This window comes from Camarhynchus parvulus, chromosome 3 (assembly GCF_901933205.1).
Source record: "Camarhynchus parvulus chromosome 3, STF_HiC, whole genome shotgun sequence".
NCBI lineage: Eukaryota > Metazoa > Chordata > Aves > Passeriformes > Thraupidae > Camarhynchus > Camarhynchus parvulus.
Genome location: NC_044573.1, coordinates 105877813 through 105903969, shown reverse-complemented (window position 1 = coordinate 105903969; position 26157 = coordinate 105877813). Strand labels below are relative to the sequence as shown.

Sequence of the window (26157 nt, the reverse complement as noted above, 5' to 3'; positions counted from 1 at the left end):
ACTTTTTGTAATGCTTCATTAAATTTTTTTGTATCAATGTACTGATTGAACATATTTTGAAGAGTTGACACTGTAATGTAGCTGGGAAGGGATTAAAAATGTGAATATTCTTGATCTGAGCCTACAGGGGAATGTTATTTCTTTATGAGGTCAAGAAGATCACAGGGCTATCTGTGCTTTTGTGGAATTCCCTGTATGTGATTCAACATATCCAGATGTTTTAAAGTGGAAGCATTAGCTAATGATAACACATTCTTGTACTGATCCTGAAAGATACAAAAGAATCATTGAATTTTGTCTCCCAAGCTTGAAACAAGCTGCTAACTCCAATGAGATCTTCCCAGTGAGAAACTTTGAGTAGGAATTTTTACCAGGTTTACACTTGTTACTTTTCCATGTATTGCTCTTCCAATTGCTATACAGCATGATCGCATATTAGGGAAACTTGCTGCAAAATTTCTCTGTAATTGAACAAGGTTGGGAAGTGCTTAATGTTTTTTCCTTGTTTCAGATACTGTTCTTTTCTAGAATTGAGGTAACTTCTCTGCTGTGACAAAGTCACTTCATGGATTAGTGATCTCCTGCACCCTGTGTCTTAAAAAGCTATCTGACATCTACCAAAAGATTTTTCTTCAGTGTTGCAGTTTGAATATGGATTTGGTTACTGGTCTTGCTTTCTAGATGAGTAAAGAGGAAGGCATTGCATAGGTAAATTCTTGCATTTGGGAGGTAAGGTGTGCAGCTGTAAGAGCTTGGTACTCCATCAGACTCAGCTGTATAATTCTAGAGAAACTTTTCTGCACTGTGAAATATGACAACTGAAGTTTAAGTGGAGGTCTTTGTTTAATATGAAGTTCATGGTAAGAGTTAACTGAAAAATGCTGATTAGTAGTTTGAAAAAAAACATTGCTAGTGGTTTGATTGAATATGTCCATATGCCACCTGAAAAGGTCTGGCCATGGATGACAACATAAAATGCTGACAGTCATGGATATAGAGGTGATGGGCAATATTTAGAATATTTAGAATATTTAGAATATTTAGAATATTTAGAATATTTATATCCTGAAGTTGGACTAGGAAGAAAGAAAATGAAATGTTAAAGCTGCTATGCTTGACTAGACTTTTATATGAGTTTATGATAAGAAGCTGTGAAGAACTAGCTTTGGAAAAACAAATTGGGTGGAAAAGTTCTGAAAAGTGTGCTAAATCTGTTGGAAATAAAACACAAGATATTGGGGGAATGTGGTGTCTGGCAAGCTAAACATTGACAAGTTTGAGGGAAAAAAATAGATTTTAGTATTCTAGTAAAAAACTACCTAGTTTCTCCTGAGTTATAGGTTGACAGTACATCTCCATTTTAATTCTTGTGTGTATTCAATTAATCCTATTTTCCATTAGAAGGTTTCTTTACATTATATTTTGTGGTAAAAGTCTGCCAGATGGGTCTTGGGAGGAAGATAACTTGATCCTGTGTGGCAGATATTTATGTAGAAAATGCTACCTGTGCTGCAGATATTCAGATCACCATCTAGAGAAATGTGTGGTCACTAGGAGCACAAGCATTAAGTGAGTCACATACAAAGGATTGAGCAAAGCCTACCAGTATTGGAGATCAGGCTGGCTTCCCCCCACACTTCTGTTGGGAAAAAATGGAAGCATAGTGGTAAACTTTTAAACCATGAATTTCAGCAGAACCTTTTAATGCAGAGCTCTTACGAGAAGTAATTTATTGTGTACTGAGAGCATGTCAACTATGAGTTGCAACTGACCGTGCTTCAGATTATGTACAGATGCTGTGAGCAGCTCTTTATTTTCAAAAGCAACTTGAGAATATGAGAACATAACTCTCAGTGTTTGCTAAGTCTTTGAATGTTTTCACTGATGAAAAACCTTGATGCAGCAGTAACATGTGGAAAAAGGAATCCATGTAGAAGTTCATTCTTACTTTTGGAATGCTATGAAGTACTTGAGTTGATTACCTCCCTGTAGGATTCATATCCCTATGCTCACTAGGCTGTTAGGCCTTGTGGATTTTTTAATGCTTATCAGAGGGCAACAGGTCTTATCCCTTTTTCTCCTCTGTAGTAGGCTTGCAGCTCAGAGTAAATGTGTAATGAAGGAATTTTACTGGATTTCAATTATATTGGGTTTTAGCAGATGGTAGTAAAAAAAGCATGTCTTTGTTAAAGTAAAATAAAATGTATAGCCTTATAATTTGATATGGGATTCTGCTGATACTTGTTTCTATTTCGTAAAGCTAGTTGTTAGTGACCCTTACACTGAAACATCTAAGGTACTATCAAAATGAGCTGTATGAGCTCACCTTGTGCATAAAGCACATTCTTACTAGACATGAACCTGAATCTGTGTGGTGTTGTCTGGGATTTCCTCCATCTTCTTGGTAGAGGAAGCTCCTTTGACCAGGTTGTTCCTAAAGAACTGACACTCTGTTCTCTAGAAACTCAGCCTGTGTATTCCTATTTCCCTGCTTGGCTGCAGTGGTTAGGCAGTAGTGTGCTGTGTGAAGCCAAATTCTGTGATATAGTTCAGTTCTATAGCTCTTCTGTAGTTCTTTCTAAATGAATTTTTCTTTCTTCCATCTTCTACTTAATTTTCCTTCTATATGAAATTTTCTCTTTGTGCTGTTTGGCTACAATTGTAGAATTTTTTATGAGTATTTGCCTCTTATCTCTAACATGACCTCTAAAGGATCATTTAAAGCTTTAAAATGTGCATGATATTTATTTTCCTCGAGAGGATTATCACATTATTAATATTATCTAATGTCAGCATGTTTCTTTTTGTCTGTTTTTTCATGTGTTTATTGCAGCCGCTGGAACTGCTCTGGCATTCTCTGGATGAATGGCTTGTTCTGATAGCCACAGAGCTGATGAAAAACAAAAGGGACTCTGCCAACATTACTTCTATTTTATTGAAGCAGAAAGGACCAGATCACCAAGATGCTACTTCTGCGCCTTCTTTTGCCACTGCAGGAGCTGAGGGAAGAAAAGAGCTGTCCACTGATGCTGTCGAGTTAAAAACATATGATGTTGCTGGGAAGCAGGAAGCTTGTGCTGATTGTCAGGATGTTATCTCCATGACAGCAAACAGGCTAAGTGCTGTCATTCAGGCCTTCTATATGTGCTGCTCCTGCCAGATGCCTCAGGGGTAAGGAGGTTATTCATTTTTCTTACCCACACTATTGCCATTTTAAAATCATACATACTTCGTAGGAAGAATGTTGATACTGACCACATTGTATTAGTGCCAGTCAAGGCTGTGCTGTTTAATCCTTTCACTAGTTCAGTTATTTGGATGATTTTTTTTAAATGGTTCTAAAGGCACAGCACTGCAAGTTTTCCATAGTGCTGCTGCCTATGAATGTAGCTGCACTGAGGCACATTTTGTATTGAATGTCTAATGGCTCTTTGGAATCATGCAGCATACTTGTAGATAGTAGGATTTTGATATTTTGAAGTTTAGCTGTATTTGCTGTTGGTTCTTAATATGAAATGAACCCTGAATTTAATGTGATTATCCAACAAGAAGAGCTATAAGCTCAGAAGAAAAAAAAAGTGAGTTATCTTTGTGTATGAAAATGATGGCTGGGGCAAAACTTACTTGACTATATGATAGAAGACAAGGAGAGTTCAGTCTCAAAGTAATGCTCACTTGGAATCCTGTCCCAGGTCGACAAACATGTAGTTTTGTGTGGAACATGCAGTTCAGCTTAGGTAAGCCTAATATCATTGAGGTCTGGTTTAAAAAGGAAACAAGTGTGACCACTTGTAACTGAGGTCTTTGTCTGTCCAAGGTTGTTATGGATTCTATTTATGACTTTTATGGATTATATTCATGACTAGAAGATTAGGCAAGTATGATGGTATTACAAGCTCCCTGAGGAATCTAGAAGCAAGGGTCCTACTACATGTCAACTCTTGGTTATTCCTAATCACCGTAAGGGTTTTTCTTTCTGTACCAAACTGAGTTGAATAAAAGCTTTCAAATTGGCCAGTAATATTTATTTGGGGCATAGTTCTCTGTGGACGCTCTGGAAGATGATTGGTTATTGACATTTTTGCCTTTTCTGTTAGAATTCTGAAATTTCTGTTTCTTGTTATGAGATCTTAATATAAGATCTCATGACAAGAAACAGAAATTTCAGAATTCTAACAGAATTCTGAAATTGAATGTTGAATATTTAGTTTCATGATGACTAGTTAAACAGCATCAGTTTCTATTTGTGCAGTATTTATTTTAAAAAAAACCCTACAATTTATGTAATTTGCATTAGTTTCAATTGCACTAACCAAAACCATCTTATGATTTTTGAACAGGATGACATCACCTCGTTTTATAGAATTTGTTTGTAAACACGATGATGTCCTTAAGTGTTTTGTTAACCGGTAAGCTTCAACAAATATGGACCTTGTAATCCACCCCTCTGTTCCTCCCCAGCAATAATTCATTTTTTTCTTCTTGCTGAGTTATATTTTTAGATTGTTGCTGTGATATATGAACAATATGCAATTTAATGGTCTTGCTGAACTCAACAGTGTAGATTAATGATTCAGAGCTCAGACTTAAATGAACTCTTCTGCATATTTAAGTGATCTATTTGTAAGATTCGTGAACAAACTCTATTTCACAGAGCAGCAGAATAATTTGATGAATGGATTCTTTCCTTATATTTGTTCCAAATAAGGCCTTCCCTTTTAAGGTAGATGAAAACTTTCATTCTTCCTCAAATGTGTGATGACTTAAAGGAGTCTAAACCATCTTTGTACAGTTGGCTCTTTCCAGAGTTTCTCTGAGACTGACAGGTTTATAACCTTCCTTCTGTGTGGGGAGCTGCTTCTAATCCTCCCATGTTTAACAGATGAGGTAGTATAAGTTTGGGAACAAGAGTTAGGAAAAAGTGATAAAATAGAAGAATCTTGTTAAACTTGTCTATATGGTTAATTGCATTGTTTTGTTATGTAGACTTTTTGCATTGTGAAGCATTATTATTAAATCTCTAACAGGCTTCTAACCGATTTTTCTTTCAGAAATCCCAAAATAATTTTTGATCACTTTCATTTTCTTCTGGAGTGTCCTGAACTAATGTCCAGATTTATGCACATCATAAAAGCTCAGGTAAACGTCAGGAGGTCCTGAGTTACAACTTCTGTGAATATACAAAGTGTGTTTTTAAAAAAAAAAAATATTTAAAGAATTTTCAATTTGGGGACGAAGAAAGAACTAAACATGGCCTCTAGTGCTTCTGAATCTGTAATTTGGAAAGATCATATTAAACAGACATGGCAGCCAGATTTCTGTATTCATAATTCTCTAAAATACATGGGTGAGTCCATTTGAGATAACCAGTGTTGGATGTGTCTTACAAGTCAAACTTTTCAGTTAAAGAGTGAAATTTCTGTTTGTAAATCTACTTGTGCACATCTAATAGACTGAACTTTAAAGTGCTTTACTTTCCCCTAAATGACTTAGATTTTGAGACAAACCAGAGGATAAATACATCACTATTACTTGATTTGGTCGTAGTTAGTGGTAGCTCCTTTAATGAAACACCATGTCGTCTTGTTGTCTGTTCCAAGAGCTTTATTTCCTAAGATGTGAACCATACTGTGCTTTTATTTTTAAAGATAAATTGCTTTTATTAATGCAGTTTCATTTTTGGGACATGGTGTAGGCGTATTGTTTATTCAATCTTTCATTGAAATGTGTATTTTTGAAACTCACTACCTATGAGTAATGAGGAGACCCTGAGAACTGATATCCTGTTTGTTAGATCAACTCATGTACATGCTGTGAATTGCAGGGGATGAGAAAGGCCATACTTGTGTCATATCTGTCTCAAAAGAGTTGCAAAATGTCAATATAAACACTGAGTCAAGTTAGAAACTTCTCACCTAGGAATTGCTTTGTAAGGTTTCTGGTTCCTCTGGGCTGTTTTATATTGCCAATGAACGGTACTGCAAATAGGGCTGGTTCATATCACTTGTGCTTCTGTGCTCAGCTGTGGTTGATTATCAGTAGTTTTACAGAAGCCAGTGACTTATTTCTTATCTAAGTTCCTTCATGCTCTCCCCTAACCTGTAAGGAGTTTTGTGCTATTTTTCTCTTCTGTGGAAAACTTAAATAGCTATTTCTGGGTAGCTGGTGGTCCAGTCTTTCTGCAAGCACTCAAGTGCCTGTCTAGTCCTTTCTTCTTCCCAAAATACTGTATAGCATGCTGGGGTGACTGCATCTCTCAAAGATTAGTTGAGAACTATGCATAACCATTTGCTTACGGGAGAGGAGTTATTCAGGGGAATGCATGTGTATAATATGGTTTGCACCTTGTTTTGTAGCCATTTAAAGATCGCTGTGAATGGTTCTATGAGCATCTGCACGCCGGGCAGCCGGATTCAGACATGGTGCACAGGCCTGTCAATGAAAATGACATACTTTTGGTTCACAGAGGTATTGTATTCTAAATGGAATTAGTGTGTCTTTGAAAGATAATGAATGAAAATGAAAAAAATTAATTGGTATTTTGTATTTAGATTCTATTTTTAGGAGTAGCTGTGAAGTTGTGTCTAAAGCAAACTGTGCAAAATTAAAGCAGGGGATTGCTGTGAGATTTCATGGAGAAGAAGGCATGGTGGGTAAAAGTGCATGGTTTTCTTTTATGGTGTTTTCATATGGAAATATTCATTCTCATTCACAAGTGTGGTTTTGAGCTAAAGCCTACTTTAAAATTACTTAGAAATATGTGGTTACTCAGCATAACTATTGAGTGAAAATTTTGTGTACTAATATGCTTTATTCTCTTGACATGCAGGGACAGGGTGTGGTGCGTGAATGGTTTGATATCTTATCCAGTGAAATAGTTAACCCAGATTATGCCTTATTTACCCAGTCAGCTGATGGTATGTCTCTGCCCTTTTTTTTTCTTTTTTTTTCCTAAGATTAGGGTGTCATTTTTTATAAAAGCATTTTTATAATCCAAAAAATCTATGTAGAGGCACAGATTATTTCATGAAACCTAAAAGGAGAGGTTCAGGTCTGCCTGTTTGAAGTAGTTTTCTCCAAGGAGGCTAGGACTGGACTGTCTCCTGCCTGCATCTGGCTGGAGACTTATGAGAGGAAGTAGATATATTCTCATCCTTCCTTTGAGCATGTTCACAAGTTGACAGAAGCCAAGCCCATTAGAGTGAGTAAAACATGTGTATAGCAATACAGTAAGATGGAGGACCAAATTTAGCAGTTGGTAATTAGCTTTTTGTTGATGCTAATTATTTTAGAACTGTGTTTTGGAGAGTGGCTAAGCAGTATCATTGTAATAAGATGTTACATTCTAAGACATTTCTTTCTCACATCTTTTTTGTGTAAATGAAAAACCCCAAACAGACTTTCAAAACCCCAAGATAAAGCTCTTACAGTGTTTTCAGATGCTTAGAGTATTTGATAAATAAAAGCTTAATTAAAAAAAAAAGTAATGGAACATGATAATATTTTTGTTTTGTAGGAACAACATTCCAGCCAAACAGCAACTCTTCTGTAAATCCAGATCATTTGAACTACTTCCGTTTTGCAGGCCAGATCCTGGGGCTGGCTCTGAATCACAGGCAACTGGTGAACATCTACTTCACAAGGTCATTCTACAAACATATTCTTGGTATGGTTTTATTAAAATCCTGCTTACTAGTCATAACAGTTGGCTGAGTAGTAAACATTTTCCTTTTTTACTTCTGTGTGTGTTAAAAATGAAAAGCCTTAGAAATTAATGTGTTGGTAGTCTTTTATGTACATCAGTCTCACAGCAATTCTTTGCATCACAGTTATGAAATTCATTTACTCTTCTGCATGGTGTCATTCTTGAGAAATGAAAATAATTGTTCTCTAGTTAACTTCAGATAGACGAAGTTGAGAATGTTTGTGAGCTCTGGCAAAAATCCATTGGGCATTCTTGATCATGTCTGAAGCTTTTCACTTATGCAATGGTTTTTGAAAGGTGAAGCCCTGCTGTTGAAAACCTGTCTGTCTACCTATTCCAACAAATACTACTTATTTCCCAAAACAGGGTGTCAGAACTAATGCAGGTTCATCCTGTCTCCTTAATGAGAGCAGTTAATTGATATGCTTTTACTGTAGCATTCAAGAAGATTGGACAGACATTTTTATAGAAATATAACTTTTCTAATAGGATAACCTCTGTTAGCTGGCAGTATCTGTGGTCTAGGGCTTTTCTCTGCTCTTCTTTAAGAACCTTTGTGCCTCTTGATTACTGATCAAGATACCCCTCTTCTGCATTGTCATGAAAAAACTTCTCATGAAAGATGATGTGATTCCCTGTGCATTCTTGTTACTCCTCCAAGTACATCAACTTATTTGCTGTTGCATGCAGAATTTCCTTGGTGTTCAATCACTAATATTTGGAAGTATAAGATAGCTTGATGGTTTTCTGTTTTGTCTACTTACAGTCTTCCTGTGATGTTTGCTGAGTCCAGGACAGATCAACTCTTAACTTCAGGTTTGCTGTTTATCTTCCCTGTAAGTGTTCAGAGAACACTTGCAGTTTGTTGAAGGTGCAGGCTCAGTCATCTTTATCAAGATCTTCTTCACAGAGGAGCATATTTTACTCCTCTCCCTCAGTACTGCTTTCTGTGTGAGTGACTATGCTGGGCAAGAGCCAGTGGAGCACAGCCAGTCTGCAGCACCATGCTGGCAGTGCTTCCTCAGGCTCCACTAGTCACTAATCTTCACACAGGAAAGTGGTTCTGAAGTAGAGGTATCATTGCATGGCACAGTTTGGTGCTGATTTAAGCCTTGGCCTCTGACATCAAGAGTAAGTAGAAAAATATGAATGATTTGGGTTTGAGGGGATCTTAGATACCTTGGGCAGGGACACCTTCCTCTAGGCCAGGTTGCTCAAAGCCCTGTATAGCTTGGTCTTGGAACACTTCCAGGAATGGGGCATCCACAACTTCTCTGGGCAACCTGTTCGAGTACTTCATCACCCCACAGTAAAGAAATTCTTCCTAATATCTAATTTAAACTTACCCCCATGTCCTGTCATTGCTTGCCTGCGTGAAAAGTCCCTCTCCAGCTCTTTTCTAGGTTGCCTTCTGGTACTGGAAGGCTGCTTGAAGGTCTCTCTGGAGCTTTCTCCTCTCCAGGCTGAAAAAAGTCCAACTGTCTCAGGCTTCAGTCTTCATAGGAGAGGTGCTCTGGCCATCTGATCATCATTGTAGCCTCATCTGGACTTGCTCTGACGGGTCTGTGTCCTTCTGTTGGGGCTCCAGAGCTGGCCGCTGTACTCCAGATGGGGTCTCATGAGTGTGGGGTAGAGGGGCAGAATCATTGCCTTTGACCTGCTGGCCACGCTGCTTTCATTGCTATGAATAACACAGGCTAATTTCCCTGTGATGTATTCACAAAACAGAAAATCTTATTTTTCTGTTGTTCAGTGTTACCTTGAGAATAGTGAAGTGTTGTTCTTGTCACCTCTTTTGGAAATGACTGCTAATGATTGTGGGTTCCTTACTGGTTTTGGCTTGTGATGATATGCTTGATTGTTGGTTTCTGAATTGACAAGATGACCTGTTACTTACGTTTTTTTTTTTTTTCACTTTGCTAGAATAACTATTGCAAACCCAGCAGCAGTCATTAGTCTCTTAATAAGGTCTAACTGGTCTTAGTAAGGTCTTGTCATTCCAACATTCTGTTTTACAGGCATCTTGGAACTTTCTAGAGGTTTATACACATTAAACTTGCTTAAGGTCAAAATGCTCACATTCTTTGTCATTTCGTATTACTTATCAGAGACAAAGAACTGGAAAAATTATGCTTCCACTTCTCAAAGTATTTGCTTCTTCTGCCTCAATCACTGTGATTTATTTAAACCTTTCCAAGGCCTTTTCCATGAACTTTGCACATCTCCTATCTTCTTGTTTAAGGAATTAGAGTTGTGCAGCAGTGGGGGCTCCTGAGCAGATTTGTTTTATTTTTGCTAGCTCTTGTTCATGTCAAATACAAGTTATCTGGTTATAGACATGGAAATTCCCTTCAGCTTCTTGTCAGGCCTTAAATAAAGGAGTATGAATTCACTTGCAGTCTGAGACTGTTTTCATTCCTTTGGTTTTTCACCTTGCACTGAGATCCTTGTTTTCTGTAGTGAGTGTATCCATCTGTTGATGGCACTGAAACCACCAGTTGTGTGCTAAGCCCTTCTGTGTCTGAGGAACACTGTGAATCTCTTTCAGAGTGGAACTCCTCTTTTTAGTCAATAGACATGATGTGGAAGTGACTTAATTAGAAGCTGAAACCTGTATGAACAAATGTTCATACATTTCTTTGAGACTCAAGTGGGTGCATTACCTTTTTCCACTGTGGTGAGTTGAGATCTTCCTGCAACAACATCTGGTAGGTGAGGAAAGATCATTAACGTATGTGATGACCCAACTAACACACAACTAATGTGCTTTTTAAGGTATTAGATATGTAGTGTGCATGATTGTTTTTGTGTGTGTGCTGTGAAACCAGTGTTATGTAGGTCTGCATGTTTATTAGGGCTGCACTCTATTCCAGATGTAGAACAGGGAGAAATAGTCAGAAATTAGTAGACCTCTTGGATTTACTTTTCTCACACTTATCTATCAGCCTTCTGCTTAAACAGGGGAGGAACAGATGGTTTCTCTAGTGCTGTTTTCCAGTTATTTTGTATTTCTTTACAGAGACAGTTACTTTCCTGTTAACCTCTACCTTCAGCTTACAAAGACAGCGTATACATTCTTAACTGTCCTATCTACTCTTACATTCTACTCTGTAATAGAAAGTAGTCCTTGAAATGGCGTAAACAAAAGTGAAAATTAATTTCTGGCTCAGTGTATTTTGAACTGGAGGCCTTAAATCTTGAATAATTAATAAGCTTGTCTTAGAACTTACCTGTATCTCTTGGAAGTTCTGTGTTGCACAGAACATACCTGCTTCTCACAATTATATTAAGATAGACTTCTCTTCAAACTGCAGGGGCCTCAAGGGTATACAAGAGAAAGATACATAATATTTTGGGAGATTCACATTTTTCATGATAAATTTGATGGAATTTTTTATAACTGCCTGCTTGAGTCTATTCATTGGTAAAATATCTGTCAACCAAATGACCAAGCTTAGTGCTTTGGTCTCACAACATGCTGACTATGAGTGTGCTCTCATCATAACACTTGTTGAGTTTCTTCTCTAAAGGAGTCTCCGATATCTACTTTTCAGTCTTCTTTTCCCACATTTTGCACATATCCCTCAGAGACATCATTATTTCTACGTTTTGTGTGTCAAATGCACATATGCTTGCTAGTTAACAAAAGTGAAAGTCCTCTGGAAACTACTAGACAGCTGTTAGTTTTTTTTATTTTGAGAGAAGTGGCAGTGATATTTAATTAGTAAGTTATCCCTCTCTTAAACTGGTGTGTGGCTTGATTTTATTTGAAAACCAATCCCTTACAGCTGTGTACACACTACTGCAGTGCTTGTGAGCTCTTCCAGGGAAATAGTATAACATTTTTTACGCTTGGATGTTTTGCAGTGGCTGCTAACCTTTGAATTTTGTGTTTCTCTGGGGTACTGCATCCACAATCCATAGTGTGCTAAGGTTTCTCCTAATGGGCACCCTTATGACACTGCACAGTGCATGGAAGATGGTGAAACAAGGGCAGTACTTCCCAATATCTTGCTTTTCCCTAAACCTACTGCTACCCTCACCCCCTGCCCCTCTTCCCAGATATTGTATCTGTCTTGGTAGCACTGAAGTATCTATCATGCCAGAGTTAAAATAATCGAGGTCTGCTTTCTTGTGAAGAGGGTAGCTCTCTTGCATATACTAGGGTCACTTTGTCCTGGGCCCATTTGCTCAAATGTGCTTGAGTGCCATGCCTGTGAAGGGGTTTGTAAATAGGCACTTTCTGTACCTGGTTAAAAGTCAGACTTCTAGCAACTCTCCTTTTAATGCTTCTAAATTACTTGCAAGTTCAGTTTGAAATGTAAAAATTCACTACTACTACTACTACTACTACTACTACTACTAATAATACAGTAATTTTAAACTGTATAATAGATCTCATTATAAATATGATTAAAAAGAAGAACACTGAAGAGTAATCGTTTCCTGGGTACAGGAAGGTTGTTCCCCCCTCACCCCCTAAGTAATGCTCTGGGGAAAAAGATACTGTTATAGAGAAGTATGGTATTTGTGTTGCTAAAATGTAGGTAGAAAACTTTAAGACTTTGTAGGAAACATTTAACATTTTGTGTTCAGAATGAGTAGATGCTTTTACTGAAATCCATTAGTGAACTAAAATGGTGCAAATTGGTTTTTCCAGAGTGGTATGTCATTTGCTTCACTAGGAGGAAAAACATATGGAGGAAACTTGATTCTGTAGTATTTTAAAAATACAGTGTGCACAGTTCTGCTGTAGTTAGCAGCAGTGCATCCCTTTTTCTCTTTTCCTATTACTGCATTATTGTGGTTCCTCTCTAGAGGGCAATCTTCTACCATGTATTAAGTTAGAATCCTTTTTGCTTTTCCTATTTATTTGAGCAGTTTTGTCTCTTTGTTTGTTTTTTTTTTCCCTAGGCATACCTGTAAATTATCAGGATGTAGCATCTATTGATCCAGAGTATGCAAAGAACTTGCAGTGGATTTTAGATAATGATATCAGTGATCTGGGTTTAGAGCTGACATTCTCTGTTGAGACTGATGTGTTTGGAGCAATGGAAGAAGTGCCATTGAAGCCAGGGGGTGCAAGTATACTTGTTACACAGGAAAACAAGGTGAGTGTACAGGTTTATTCAGAAGATGGTAGTATAGTACAAGCCATTGGACTGACTTTCTGAATAACTGGAACCATGAATGGTATACTTGTTTTGGAGAAAATACAAAAAAAATTGCGGTTGCCAACACTCTTTCCTCTAAGTTAGCATTTTACAGAGATAGTACTACAAATTTTTAAAAGAGTTCAGATTAGAGGTTGTTCTTTCTGACAGAACTGTGGAAGGAAAATAGGATCAATTTAATTGAAGGATTTATTTTAAAAGTTACAAATATTCCTAAAATTAAGCCTTGGGTATATATACCAAGGAAGTAGAACAGTAGCAATTGCTAAACATAAAATTAAAGGTAATGTTGCAAAGTGTGCTGCCTGCTAGGCTGGTTTATAGCACTGTATTGCTCTAATTAAAATGCAGATAATGGACAGAGTAGAAGTCTGCAGGAAGATTTTTCAGCCATTTGCAAGTCACTTGATGTGTATGGAAATAACCAAATAACCTAGTTTTTAAATTTACTTTAGTAGTAGCAGGTTGAAAAGCCCCTGATTCCTCTGCAGCATTAATTCAAAAAAAGAAATACAGGAAAACACAGCCAGATTTTGAAGATTGTCTAGAAATTATGATAAACACAAGTCTAATTGAATCCTGCAGTTCCTGACTAAACAGTTCTGAGTAACAGCAGGAGTGTCACTAGGTAGACGTGTAGTTTTTTATAACATTGGCTCTTGGTCCTGATGTCTGCTTTGTGTTCTGATTTTTATTCGTGTTTTTCTATTGTATTTCTGATTTTTATTTGTGTTGGGCTCAGTAATAAGCATTTGGCTTCAGGAGTGGTGCAGCAGCTGCTGCACTGGGGAGCAGCCACTTGGTGTCAGCCTTTGTTGCAAGGACATTGCAGTTTGTGTTGGAGCAATTGGCACTGGATTCTTGTAGCCTTAATCCTCATTTTCATTAAGGCAGAGTGTCATTCCAATAGCAGGAATACATGTTATTAGCCTGATTCTGCACCGATTCCTGCAATACAGTCATTTGTGAAAGAATACACATGGTAAAAGAAGTCTAATTGTGAAGGTAGTGGATGCTTAATTTCTTTATCTGTTGGAGAAAGCAAGAATGTTGATTCTTGTGTCTGGTCAGTCTTAGCTTCTCAGTATATAAAAAAGGTGTATTTAACATAAATTGTAGTTTCATAAAAACTACTTAAAACCCGTTTTCAACTAGCATAATATTAGAAGTTTGCCCACATGAGGTTACTACCCAATAGCAGCCTTATTTGCTCTCTTAATTTTAGAGCTGGGGCACAGTCTAAAAAGGGTGATTGAAAATGTGTAGAGGAGATGCTTCTCTATCTCATCAAGCCTTTGTCAGCATGGCAGGAGGGGACTAGAGTTGGTGTAGCTTTACTTTGAAAGGTGGTAAGAAAGAGGTGCTCTGGTAGTAGCTTTGAAGCTATTAATATTATTGCAATTTTGAATTTGAACTTGCAAAATGTGAAGTCAAGAAACGTCTGTAAGATGGCACTATTTTGCTCACTGATGAAGTTGTTGACAATGGCCAAGTTGTTGAAAATTTGAGATATGTATTTTAGTGGTTTTGGGGATTTTTTTCCTGTTCATCTAATGTAACATAGTTTTGCAGTATGTTTTGCCTTAGCTATTCTATCAGTTTAAATAGGAATATGTCTACTGTATAAACAAAAATCTCTTTCTCTCCTGCAAGTGATATTTTTTTTCTGCCTTTACCCAAGGAATAGTAGATCACTGTTTAAAACTCATTGTATTTATTATACCTCTGGGAGAAGAAAATTTGACTTCTAAAAGAGTTTGCTGTGTATGCACACTAGCAGAGGTTACCTGTTAAATTATGAATGAATCTTTATTCCTTAAAAAACCTAAGCAACAAACACATACACAAAAAAAAATCCCCTGTGCCAAAACCAGAGTAAAACACACCCTTGCCCCTCCCTGCACAGAAACCACCCAGCAGTCCCTTTCTCTCATTGAAAACTGAAACAGAGTAAATGCACTACTAGTAAGAGCTATTTGTAAAGTGTTATTTTCTTTGAATGGGGTAATTTTCTTTTTTTATATCAACTGTGTAATAGGTGAATGGTTGTGGGACAATTAGACGATGCAAATATTCATGTCTTACAATTGCTGTGTCCATGTAGCCCAGCTGAAACACAGTTATAGCTTGGTTCAAATGCCTTTTGTCATGGTAATGGAGAGACTTCAAAGGGAAAAGTCAGGCTTTGTCCTGAATTTATCTTTGCTCTTTGCTGTGTATCATTTTGCAGCTTTCTACTTTTTAGGAAAAAAATAAAATCAGATGTAGTCAAAGTTTGACTTTGTTATATTAAAGAATGGTGCAGATCTGCATAATCCTGTGGCTTTCTCAGTCCTCCCAGAACCTGTCTGTGAGCTGGCCATTCTGTTTGGCAGTAAAATAGGAGGCATTTTTTTTCCAGGCAGCTTTAAAATGGAGCTGCTCTCTGAATCTGAAAATCATCATAGCCATTGATCCTCATCTCACAGTATATGGGATTGTGAAATCGAGGAAGCATGATCCCTGCTTTATTTACCTCAAAGTAAAATACAGAAGAACCCCTCACCCAGACTAGACTTTGCCATTATATTTGTGATGCCCATCTAATGTGTGTTCAATCAAATCTCCCTTCCTTAAAGAAGCCTGGATCATAACTTTATGTACTATGTAGGAGTGCATATGTAGATCTGAAATGATGTAGGTATTTCTGTTTTGTAATGTGCTCCTAAGGCTACAGAGGGGAAAAAATGTAAATTAAGTGCACAGAAAGCAAAACAAATTGACCAGGTTGTTTACTGACATGTATTATGTAAATTCTGTGCTACAGGTCTTTCATCATGTGCCAGTGCTGATAGCCAGGATGCTTGGCTGTTCCAGGCTATTTTAAACATTTCTTGTTACACCTAAACTACAGCAACTGCTTTCTCTCATAATTGAAGTGTTCAATGTAGTGTTTTTGTCAAGCATAAAATAAGTAATTTTTTTAAATGGATTTTTCAAAATAAGGTTGTGAATTTTTCTTTCCACAGCCCTGTTTTTCTGGATAGCCTAATTTACAAAAGAACAGTTTAAGAAATGTAAAACAAGCATGTCTGATCATTGAAAACAACCAGTGTTAACATTGTTTGGAATCCTGGTATTGCAAAAATTTCTGATTTCTTCTGTATTCACAGACTGACAATTTTGTCTAGTGCACTTAATCTCCTTTGGCTGCCCCTCAGTCCTCAGAGAACGGAGCTGTCTTCAGCTCCACTGATAGTAGAAGCAACCTGGGGAGATTGCTAGACTGAAACTAGATTTTTGGGACCAGTAATGCAGTTGAAGATATTCTTAGGTCATGTTCTTCTTCAGAGCACTTCACAAATTAATTGTTCTCTCAACCTAATAAAATGGTGATAATTCATTTTAAAGTATCTTTCAACTGCAAACAACCCCTCTGTACATCTGGGAATGTAAGGAGCTGTGTTTAGCAAGTATTCTTCTGTTTTGAAATGTTGCATAGTTTATTCTCTTTTTCAGAAAGGGAGGAAAGAAAAAATGCTTGGTTGCTTTTGTGCAGGTTCAGAACATAAAAGTTTAGGTTGACATATTTTAAAATTAAAAATCAAAGTAATATTTTTGTAAGATTATTCTCTTGAAGGAAGCTGATAATTGAGATGGTTCAATTGGAAGATATATTTCATGATTTTCTTATTAAGAGTCATGATTACGAAGTCAAAACATTTCTTTAAACAGAGTACCTAAATAATCTAGGAATAAATTTTGTTTTCAAGTAGAAAACTATTTTCTTGAGTAAGGAAACTTTATTAAACTTGTGTAATTTGGTCAGGGTAGATAAGACATTTTTATAGAATTTTAATGTAGGCACTTTTCCCTTCAAAAAGGCACTTGTCTCCTTTTAAAAGCCTTCTTCCATTAACGCCTCCTAGGCTTTTGTATTCTTAACAAAAGCAAAGTTCTGGTGGATTCCTTTTCTGGCTGGCATCTTTTAAAGGGAAAGAAGCCCCCAGATCTCTAAAGCATGTTATAGTATATTCCCTGGCTATGATGGAAGTTGTTTTCTGGTGTTTTTCTTTTTTTAAAAGCAAGGAGATTTTTCAAGACTTTCTTTAAAAAATGTAATTCTTATTAAGACTAATAAACTCTGCAGGCTTTATTATGTATTATTTTAGGCTTCAAGAGACAGGGAGGGGAAAGCAAGGAAGCTTTTTGTTTCACGAGCATTTGTTCAGAAGTTAGCCCTTTCTCCTGAATAATGTCAGTTTGCTTAAACAGAGTATTTTTGCTTACAAACATTGGTGTGCTTATGCCCTTAATTGAGCTTTACGGAAGTGGGGGGCATGACAAATTAAGTTTTGTTTACTTCCTTTTTCCTAGACTGAGTCCCTGTTTTTTGACTGGTGTTTGTAACAATTCAAACACTTCTGTTTTGTAATTGTCTTAGGAAGGAAGGCAGAAGAGCAGAAGGTGCTTATTTTGGGTTGCTTCCATGTGAAAAATGGAAAGGGACTCTTAGTACCTTACAGTGGAAGAGATTTGTGATGCATTGAGGACTGCATTTGTGTGTGAGAGTTTGTTTGAGCACTGTGTGGTTTTGCTGGGGTCTATCTTAATATTGTTTTCTATGTTGCAGGCTGAGTATGTCCAGCTTGTGACAGAGCTCAGAATGACAAGAGCCATTCAGCCTCAGATAAATGCCTTTTTACAAGGCTTCCATATGTTCATTCCACCATCTTTGATCCAACTTTTTGATGAATATGAATTGGTAAGATGAAATGCCTACATGTTTTTAAATGCTTTGTTCAGCATATTTCATCAGCAGTGGAAATGATGTAGATGTAAAGCTCAATAACCACAAAATAAGGATTTTGTAGATTTTGCACTGGCTTTGTTTCCTGGGCATCTATCAGTGAGGATCTCATTATTTGTATTCCTGCTTTTTCTAGTTACTCAGGATTACCATCTTCCTGAAAGTTCACATGGCTGTAGTAAATGCCCTAAATTGTAATTTCAGTATGGAATCAGCATGTTGTGGCCTTTAAGTCTTTGCATATTTTCCTTGAGGAGGACAGAAATCCTATAAGAGTAAGGAGATGCTGTCTATTGTCCTTACTTTTTCTGAGTCACAGATTCAAATGCCAGTAAATACTTGTTGGTGGTTCGATCTTCTGTAATGAACACATCTCAAATTGTATCTGAAGCTGTGGCAAGGCTTGGAGGTTTTTCTTGTAGGTTCTTAGGCAATAATTTTTCTTTCTTGCTAGTGCATACTTAAACAGATCATGTGAAGTTTTTTGAATTCAAGAATCTTCATGTATTAAAATTTAATTGTGGGTTCCATAAGGTTGCAATAAACTAAAAAAGCACTGCAAGCTTTCTATTTCTCAAAGTAGCATAAACTCTTGAAATAGGTGGTTAGTCAGGAGGACTAATGACAATCTGTGTGCTTCTCCTGAAGGAGCTCTTGTTGTCCGGTATGCCAGAAATTGATGTGAATGACTGGTTAAAAAATACAGAATACACCAGTGGCTATGAGAGAGGAGACCAAGTTATTCAGGTAAAACTATTTATTTGTTTGTTTTCTTTTTTAATAATGTAGACTGCTTAATAAAAAAAAATGTGGTTTTGTTGTTGTCATTATCTGTGTGTGTATGTGGAAGCTTATTTTGGCTGAAATTTGTGGAGGTTTTTTGATACTGTATTTCTACATTAAGTATCTTAATTATTTATGAATTTGGTTCAAAGAATTCCATAATTTAAGTAGTAAACTTATATATATTCCATTTATTGTTTTCTCAGTATATTTGCAAGTACTACAAGTATTTAATGGAAAATACAAACTAACTTTTTTGTCATTTAGTGGTTCTGGGACGTGGTGGAAGAACTAACTCAGGAAGAGAGAGTGTTACTATTACAGTTTGTTACTGGCAGGTGAGATCAAATACGTTGTCTAGATACTCTGAAATAAGACAAGAGACTTGAGAGGCCATAAAAGATCATCTAGAAACTGTTTTGCATACTGGTTGTTCTATGCGTTGATGGAAGTAGACAAAGCGTGTGTTAATACTTTTGCTGTCTCTGTTGCCTGCAAAATGATTGATTACTTATTTATTATACTTGACCACTTTGCAAGAGGCCTTTGTTGCTGTCCAGGCTGTCCTTGACAAGGCTGTAGTGAATTTAAATGAGCTTTATATTCTTTTTCCTGTTGCATGTTTATGTAACTCTTTGCTTTTCCAGCAATCAGTTGAGGCTGTAACATATGAGATAAGTACATTGTCAATATATACAGAATATCCTTCTCCTCAAGCTGAGTTGAATTTAACATTAGTGCAGTGTGTCAAGATAAATAAAGATGTAGCCTTATGGAAGACTGTCTGCTTTATAAAGGCTTTCTGTTCTAAATTCTCTTTGTTCTCTAGGGAAAGCCACTTTTATTTCCCTTATGGTTTGGGTGCAGTGAGGGAATATTTTAGCAAAAAATGCCCCTGTGAGCTGGGTGAGTTGCTGAGCTTGTGGTTACAGACATTTCACAAAGTGGATCCATAGACATAAATGTGGCACCTGAGTTGTGCAATCCAGTCTTTTTCTGGTAGCAGGCAGAGATCATAGCATCTTCTTGGTTTGATGTTCCCTTAATATTCTAGGATTAATAGAGTAGTTGACCTTTTGTGTATAAGTTTTGTGGTTAAGCAAAGATAAAATACAAATTAAGATCATCAAAACTACCTTTTATATTAAGGAATTTCACAGTCACAGATGTACCATCAAATGGCCTGGTCTCCAAATTCTATTAGTTTCCCTTGATTTATTATTAATTTCCTTGGTTTTAAGGAACATGGACGATTTAAGAAGCTAGTTGTATGCACATTGATCTTTTTGTCCTCTGAAGAAATGATTCCTGAAGTTGTAACTGCACATGTGTGACATGCCAACTGCTGGTCTTTCATTTTTAGTGGACTGGGCCATTTCTAAATCTAGACAGCAAATAAGGATCTTTAAAATGTAAGGTCATGTTTCAAATGCTTCTTAAAACATTCCAAATGATACTGAAGTGGCATTCAGTATTTTCATGGAATTTGGGATAATCTGCTGGACTCTAAGAGGCGCTTTCTATCAAGTAAACAGTTACACTGTCTGATTAATATGTGTATCAGCATCATTTGTTTTGGTCACAAATCACCTACTGTCTTGTTCTTACCCACTTGCTTCTTAGTAGGAAAGAAATTTTTGGTGTTACTTTAAGGACTCTGGTCTAGAATTTAAAAACATGTTCTGTTTAGGGTTTTTTTTTCCTGTATCATCTAGGAGGAACCCTTTGTTTTTTCTTCAGTGTTTGAAATGCAATAGATGTATTTTCCCATAAATATTTAACTTTTGAAAGTTACTTCTAATAGTGATATGCGGCTGGCATTTTTGCACATAAGTCCCCAGACAGTTCTACATTCATTTAAATTTAAACTCTTCAACTTCCTGAAGGGTGGCTGTGGTGAGCTGGGCGTCAGTCTTCAGTCTCTTTCTCTGGGCAACAACAGACAGAACAAGAGGACACAGTCTCAAACTGCGCCAAGGGAGATACAGGCTAGAATTAAGGAGGAAGTTTTTCACAGAAAGAGTGATCAAATACTGGAGTCATCTACCCAGGGAAGTGGTGGAGTCACCATCCCTCGATGTGTTTAAAAACAGACTGGATCTGGCACTTGGTGCCATGATCTAGTTGAGGTGTTAGAAGATGGGTTGGACTCGATGATCTTAAAGGTCTCTTCCAACCTAGAAATTCTGTGAAGATTTAGATGCTGACTTTTCTGTGAGCCTAGTACAGTAGTCAGCTGATACCTTAAGTAAAATTTTACATTAAAAGTATACCTGATTTCAACCAATGATGTTTTTCTGGCCTTAGTGAAGAATTTGTTTCTATGGGTACTGGTTTGCAGGCTGCATTCAAAAGTCTTTTTTTTCCCCTCCATTTCCCTTTATTCTCTTCTGTACATTCACTTGATTTTTTGTGCATATGTGAAGTGGAACTGTTCTTTCTATCCAATCAAAGACTATGAAATTAATCAAGTGAATTAAATAAAATAGATTTATGATTATGTCTTCAGTGTTCCTCTGACATCTCTAAATTTTTCTTAAACTTTTCCTTTTGCCTTCTTCCTCCATTTTTACATCTCTTTCTCTTTTTCTCTTATGAGGTCTTGCTTTGGTAGTTTCAGTGGAGATAACATTGCATTTGTTGTTAATACCAATTTTGAGACTCTTTTAATGGTAAAGTAAGTGAAGTGTCATGAGCAAAGTTTGAACATATTTGGAGGTCTTAGCACACTCAAGAAAAGTTTTTGTGGCTTATGTTGGGGATCTGAAAGTTCACTTATGATGCCATTTGTTCTTTCTCATCTAACAGCTGCTTGAGACATTGCCAATACTACAAGCTTTTCTTATTTTTCCTCCTCTTGATCTGTTTGATATTTATAATAGTATTTGGCTAATTTACTGTTAATTTTCTACTGGCAACTTCTGATGGGGTTTTTAGTGAACAGTGGGAAGGATGTGTTGACAGCTTGATAGATTCTAAATGATAAATTCTATTTTATTTAAATTCTACAGCTGCAAAGATTGTATAGAACTTCTTTGGGGACTGTAGTTTTTGTGGAGCAATAAGCAATATGCTTATGCTCTTTTAAGGAAAATTCAGCATAGTTGTTAAATATGAAAGATACATGTGTCTACTGTCATATAAGGATAAGGAAACGTAAGGAAACAAACTTAAAATCTCTTCTACAGTGTTTTCATTCCATGCAAATTTATGCAAAACTTGTCAGTGGAAAAATAGGTAGAAAAGTCATGATTCAGATGTAAACGTAGAAATTTCCAAAGCTATGAAATTGTATTGTCGCTCTTGCACACAGCTATTGTGATATTTCTTGCATCTATCTAGAAGGTTTTCGTTGCTATATTTGCAGTGTTTTGCTTGGAGAGAAAACTCATTCTTGGAGGCAAAAGTTGGCAGCAATCTCTTTATTTTAAATGTTCAAAGCCTTGACCATGCTTTAGGATTTTTACCTGTTTTATGGAAAGTATTATAAGTTGCATTAAAAAAACTTTTAGATAATAGTGGACTGAAAGAAGTTTTCAGCAGTTAGGTCTCTGTTTTATTGCTGATTTGAATGTGGGATGCTTATCAGAGGGGAGTCAAAAAAAAGTTGTTGCAGTGGAGGCAGGACTGTATCGGAATGTGAGCCAAAACCATGGTATAAGAGTACTGATGTACCATCTTTACTGCTGTTCTGAATTGTTGCTGTAAGCACAATTCCATTTGTATCAGAAATTATATACTGCAAATAATCAGCACTTCTCTCCATAGTGGTTACTTTGTCTAGCAGTGTTTGAACTATATGCTCAACATTGCTGTTGTTCAGCTGGATAATACAGATTTATGTGTTGGATACTACAGCTAGCTCTAAAAGGTGTGTTTAAAAGGTATTACTGTGAGTTGTATCCCAGCTCCTTCACATTCAGCAGCAGCAACCATTATGCTTGTGCATATTTGCCAGGTAGTTTTACTGTGAGTAGAAACATTACTTCTTCTGTTACACTTGCTTCTGGCTTTTTTTTTTTTTGAGGTATTTTTGGATGCAAGGGCCATGCTAGCAAGATGTTATCTTGTAGTGTATGTTGGTTTAAATTGGTATTATGCAAATATCTGAATTTTATTCTATTTGTTAGTTTCGAATGACAGAGAGGGAGTCTGAACAATGGGCTATTGCCCACTTACACCTGGAGTAATCTTTGAATAATATGTTGGTAAAGGGAAAAAAAAGAGCAATATGATTAAGTGAGATGGCATTCCTGAAGATGCTAGTGATTTTTAGTGTGTTCTAGTTTTGCCATAGTTTGTCACTGGGCTGTAGTGTGACTGATGTAATGGTTTTATTAGTTACTTGAAATATTTGGTCTGAAGTGGTAAATGAACAGACATGTCAAGGACACTTTGCTCATTTGTCCCACAGATAGTAATCAGAGAATAAACTGTTTTGTGATGTAGCTTAAACTTGAAACATAAATAGGCATGTTTGTCTTAACTGAGATAATGCCACAATCTAAGAAGGATATAAATCTGTTAGAAGATGTCCAGAGTTCATGAAGGTGGTGAAGGGCCTTGAGGGGAAGCTGTATAAGGAACAGCTGAGGACACTTGGTCTCAGTCTGGAGAAGAGAAGCCTGAGAGGGGACCTTGGAGAGCTCATTGCAGTCTGCAGCTTCCTCAGGAGGAGCAGTGGAGGAGCAGGCACTGATCTCTTCTCTGTGACCAGAGACAGCACCCAAGGGAATGATGTGAAGCTGTGTCAGGGAGATTAAGTTGGATTTTAGGGAAAGTCTTTTCCCCCAGAAGATGGCTGGGGCCTGGAACAGGCTCCCCAGGGAAGTGGTCACTGCCCCAACCTGACAGAGTTCAAGAAGGATTTGGACAGCAGTTTCAGGCACAGGGTGTGGTCCCTGCAGAGTTAGGAGTAGATTTCAGTCCTTGGGGTCCTTTCCAACTCAGAATATTCTGATTCTATGAACATTCTGCAACAAAAACTGGTTATAGAAATGAGTCCTTCTTGCAGGCAGAATTATCTTAAATGTCAGCCAAACAATATGGTGCCTATTGTCAGTGGACTGATGTGTTATTTGGTCTTGTAATTAAAAGCTTTTAAACAATGAGAATTTTGATATCAGTAAGAAAAGGGGAACTTTAGTAAAAGTATTAGTAACTGTCAAATTATCGTAAGTAAGAGATCTTTTCAGTGTAAAGATTACATTTTTTGTCCTGTAATATTATTACACTGCTCTAATTTCTGTACATTTTCTCAGTTCCAGGGTGCCTCATGGTGGCTTTGCCCATATAATGGGTGGCAGTGGATTGCAAAATTTTACTATTGCTGCTGTGCCATATACTGCAAATCTTTTACCAACATCAAGCACATGGTATGTTAACTATTCTCGTTAAAATATCTTGAAACCAGGACTTTTTCATGTCAGTCACACTCAAAAGTAGAGTTCTCTAGAATATTAAAAGGTCAAAAAAAATTTAAACAGTTTCTGCAGTATTCACTCTCCAACATGAAAGTTGTGGGTTTATCCCAAAAGATGTTGCATTATGTTTGCTCATTGTTTGCAACTTGAATTTGTCTAATTAAAGATGGTGAAATTAATAAAGGAATATTAGATTTAAATTACTGTATTATAACTTACTGAAGTGAAAAGCAACCTAATTTCTTTAAATATATTCCATACATGTGATCTCTTCAGGGTTTTAAATCAGAAATCTTTACTGTTGAGTTTTTTTCTGAACTGTGGTGTCTTTTTTTTTTTCTTTCCAGTATCAACATGCTCAAGTTACCTGAATATCCAAGTAAAGAAATCCTGAAAGACAGGCTTCTTGTGGCATTGCACTGTGGAAGCTATGGTTACACAATGGCATAATGAAGTCTAGAAAACCCATCTGACTGTTAATGTGCAATTTTGAGTGGCAGAAGTAATTTTGGAAACTCAATAGGAAAGCATCTTAGATGCTGCAGCGCATTGGCAGGGCTGGGTTTCAGAGCAGCACCATCAGCTTTCCCTCCATTATTGTGTTGTCAAGGTAGCTCTGATACCATCATAACAAACCTCTCAGTATGCTGTATTTTCATTTTTTTAAAATTACAGATCTGTATGGAAATCAGTTTACATGCTTTTCACTATTACTTCAATCTGAGAAAAGTTTGTCAGAATCTCTTTCCACAGTTTACATTTGATTTCCAACTATGTGGTTAAATGACATTTGCATTGCAGTTTACTTTGCACTCAGATGGAATACTACAAATGAAAAGACTTGTACTTTATGCCTTGTTGCATGTGAAAGTGCCATTTATTTTTGCAGACCACTACAGAAAGTTCAACTGGAATATTGTACAGTAAGACAGAACTGATGTATTTTCCCTTTCTTTGCATAGTAACAGAAAGAAAATTTTATAACTTTTTAGTATTCTAATGTATATAATATGTAAAGATTAGACTGTTATGACTGGAAAAACCCAACAGATTGAGTTTATCTAGTTTATATTAGAATTTACACTATATTCTACTAAATATTTAAAGTATTTGTGACTTTATAGTCAACTTGCAGTTCAGAATTTGTAAATATTGTTTAAGATCTATATCCATTGTTTGAATGCCTTTACTTTTTCCTTGATATAATTGTATGTTCAAAAGGTATTAATTAAATTTTAATATTTTAACCAGAATCTGAATGTGAGAAATTTGTGTGTCTCTGTGGGCAGATTATTCTTTTTTCTACCAGGATTTTATTAATCTTTCTATAATTTAAATTGCCATGGAACCAGTATATGAGGAGTCATTGTCCAAGTGTATGGATAGACATAAAAAAATGCATAAGGAAGTAAACTGAGCTTATGAGGGTAACTGACAAAACTGTGATAGTTAGAATTTAATGTCAAAATTTATATAGAAGTATTTATTGCTGTTTTTTTCAGATTATTTATTGCTGATTTTTTCAGGTTTTATTAATTTTAATCTAAAGCATACATAACCTCTCTGGAGGAGTGAGAGAGAAATCCATGGACCATCTTGCCACAGTAATTTCCTTCTGGACTAAGCTTTATAGATGAACTTATTAGCTTCATTTACTTTTTAGTTCTGTTTGTGCACATGTTGTATAAATGTTAGTTTAAATTCTGAGACAGAGTCTGTGGCTGCCACATGAGGAGAATACCAGTTTTAGGTAGTGGAAAGAACAGACACTTCAGCAGAACAGTCCAGGGAAAGCTGCTTGGCTCTTGCTTTCAGGAAAGGGAATGAAATCTTGAAATCAGACAACAAAGTCTTAACAACCTCTGGAAAGGAGATACGACTGAAAAAAAGTGCAATTGAAAAAAAACTAGAAAATTTGGAAATAGAGTGACTACAACCAAATGGACTGAGATGAAATGAGGGGCAGTGAAAAGGACCAAAACTCCAATTAAAGTCCTGAAATGAGGGAAGAAAGGTAAATAAACAGAGAGTATAAGAAACTAAAGAAATGAAATGTTTAAGGAAAAAAAGGAAAAAAAATCCAAAACCAAGTGAAAGCAATAGAAGTGAATGGGATGACAAGAAATGCAGGGAAATGGACCAAAGCTTGCCCACTTAATCCTCATTGAAATCACAAAGATTTCATTCCCTTTCCTGAAAGGAGATGGGGAAATGCTGTTCTTCTCTGGCATGCTTGAGGAAGCTTAGGCTATTTGAATAGGTTAGATGTTTGAGAATGTGTGG

At 36.6% G+C, this 26157-nt stretch overlaps 1 protein-coding gene across 5 annotated transcripts in view; it reads left to right on the top strand.

Annotated features, from left to right (window-relative positions):
- Positions 1-25871, top strand: part of HACE1 (HECT domain and ankyrin repeat containing E3 ubiquitin protein ligase 1) — a 49471-nt gene extending 23600 nt beyond the window's left edge. The window contains exons 11-23 of one of the 5 annotated variants that reach the window (XM_030945031.1): positions 2834-3171; positions 4341-4409; positions 5052-5139; positions 6357-6468; positions 6552-6649; positions 6830-6917; positions 7517-7666; positions 12620-12816; positions 17492-17623; positions 18317-18415; positions 18719-18789; positions 23713-23826; positions 24222-25871. In XM_030945031.1, coding sequence (XP_030800891.1) covers positions 2834-3171; positions 4341-4409; positions 5052-5139; positions 6357-6468; positions 6552-6649; positions 6830-6917; positions 7517-7666; positions 12620-12816; positions 17492-17623; positions 18317-18415; positions 18719-18789; positions 23713-23826; positions 24222-24324 — 1659 coding nt within the window. In that variant the 3' untranslated portion in view covers positions 24325-25871. The remainder of the gene's footprint in view (positions 1-2833; positions 3172-4340; positions 4410-5051; positions 5140-6356; positions 6469-6551; positions 6650-6829; positions 6918-7516; positions 7667-12619; positions 12817-17491; positions 17624-18316; positions 18416-18718; positions 18790-23712; positions 23827-24221) is intronic. The other 4 variants (XM_030945033.1, XM_030945034.1, XM_030945029.1 and 1 more) reach the window with 4 other exon arrangements.
- Positions 25872-26157: the final 286 nt, after the last annotated feature.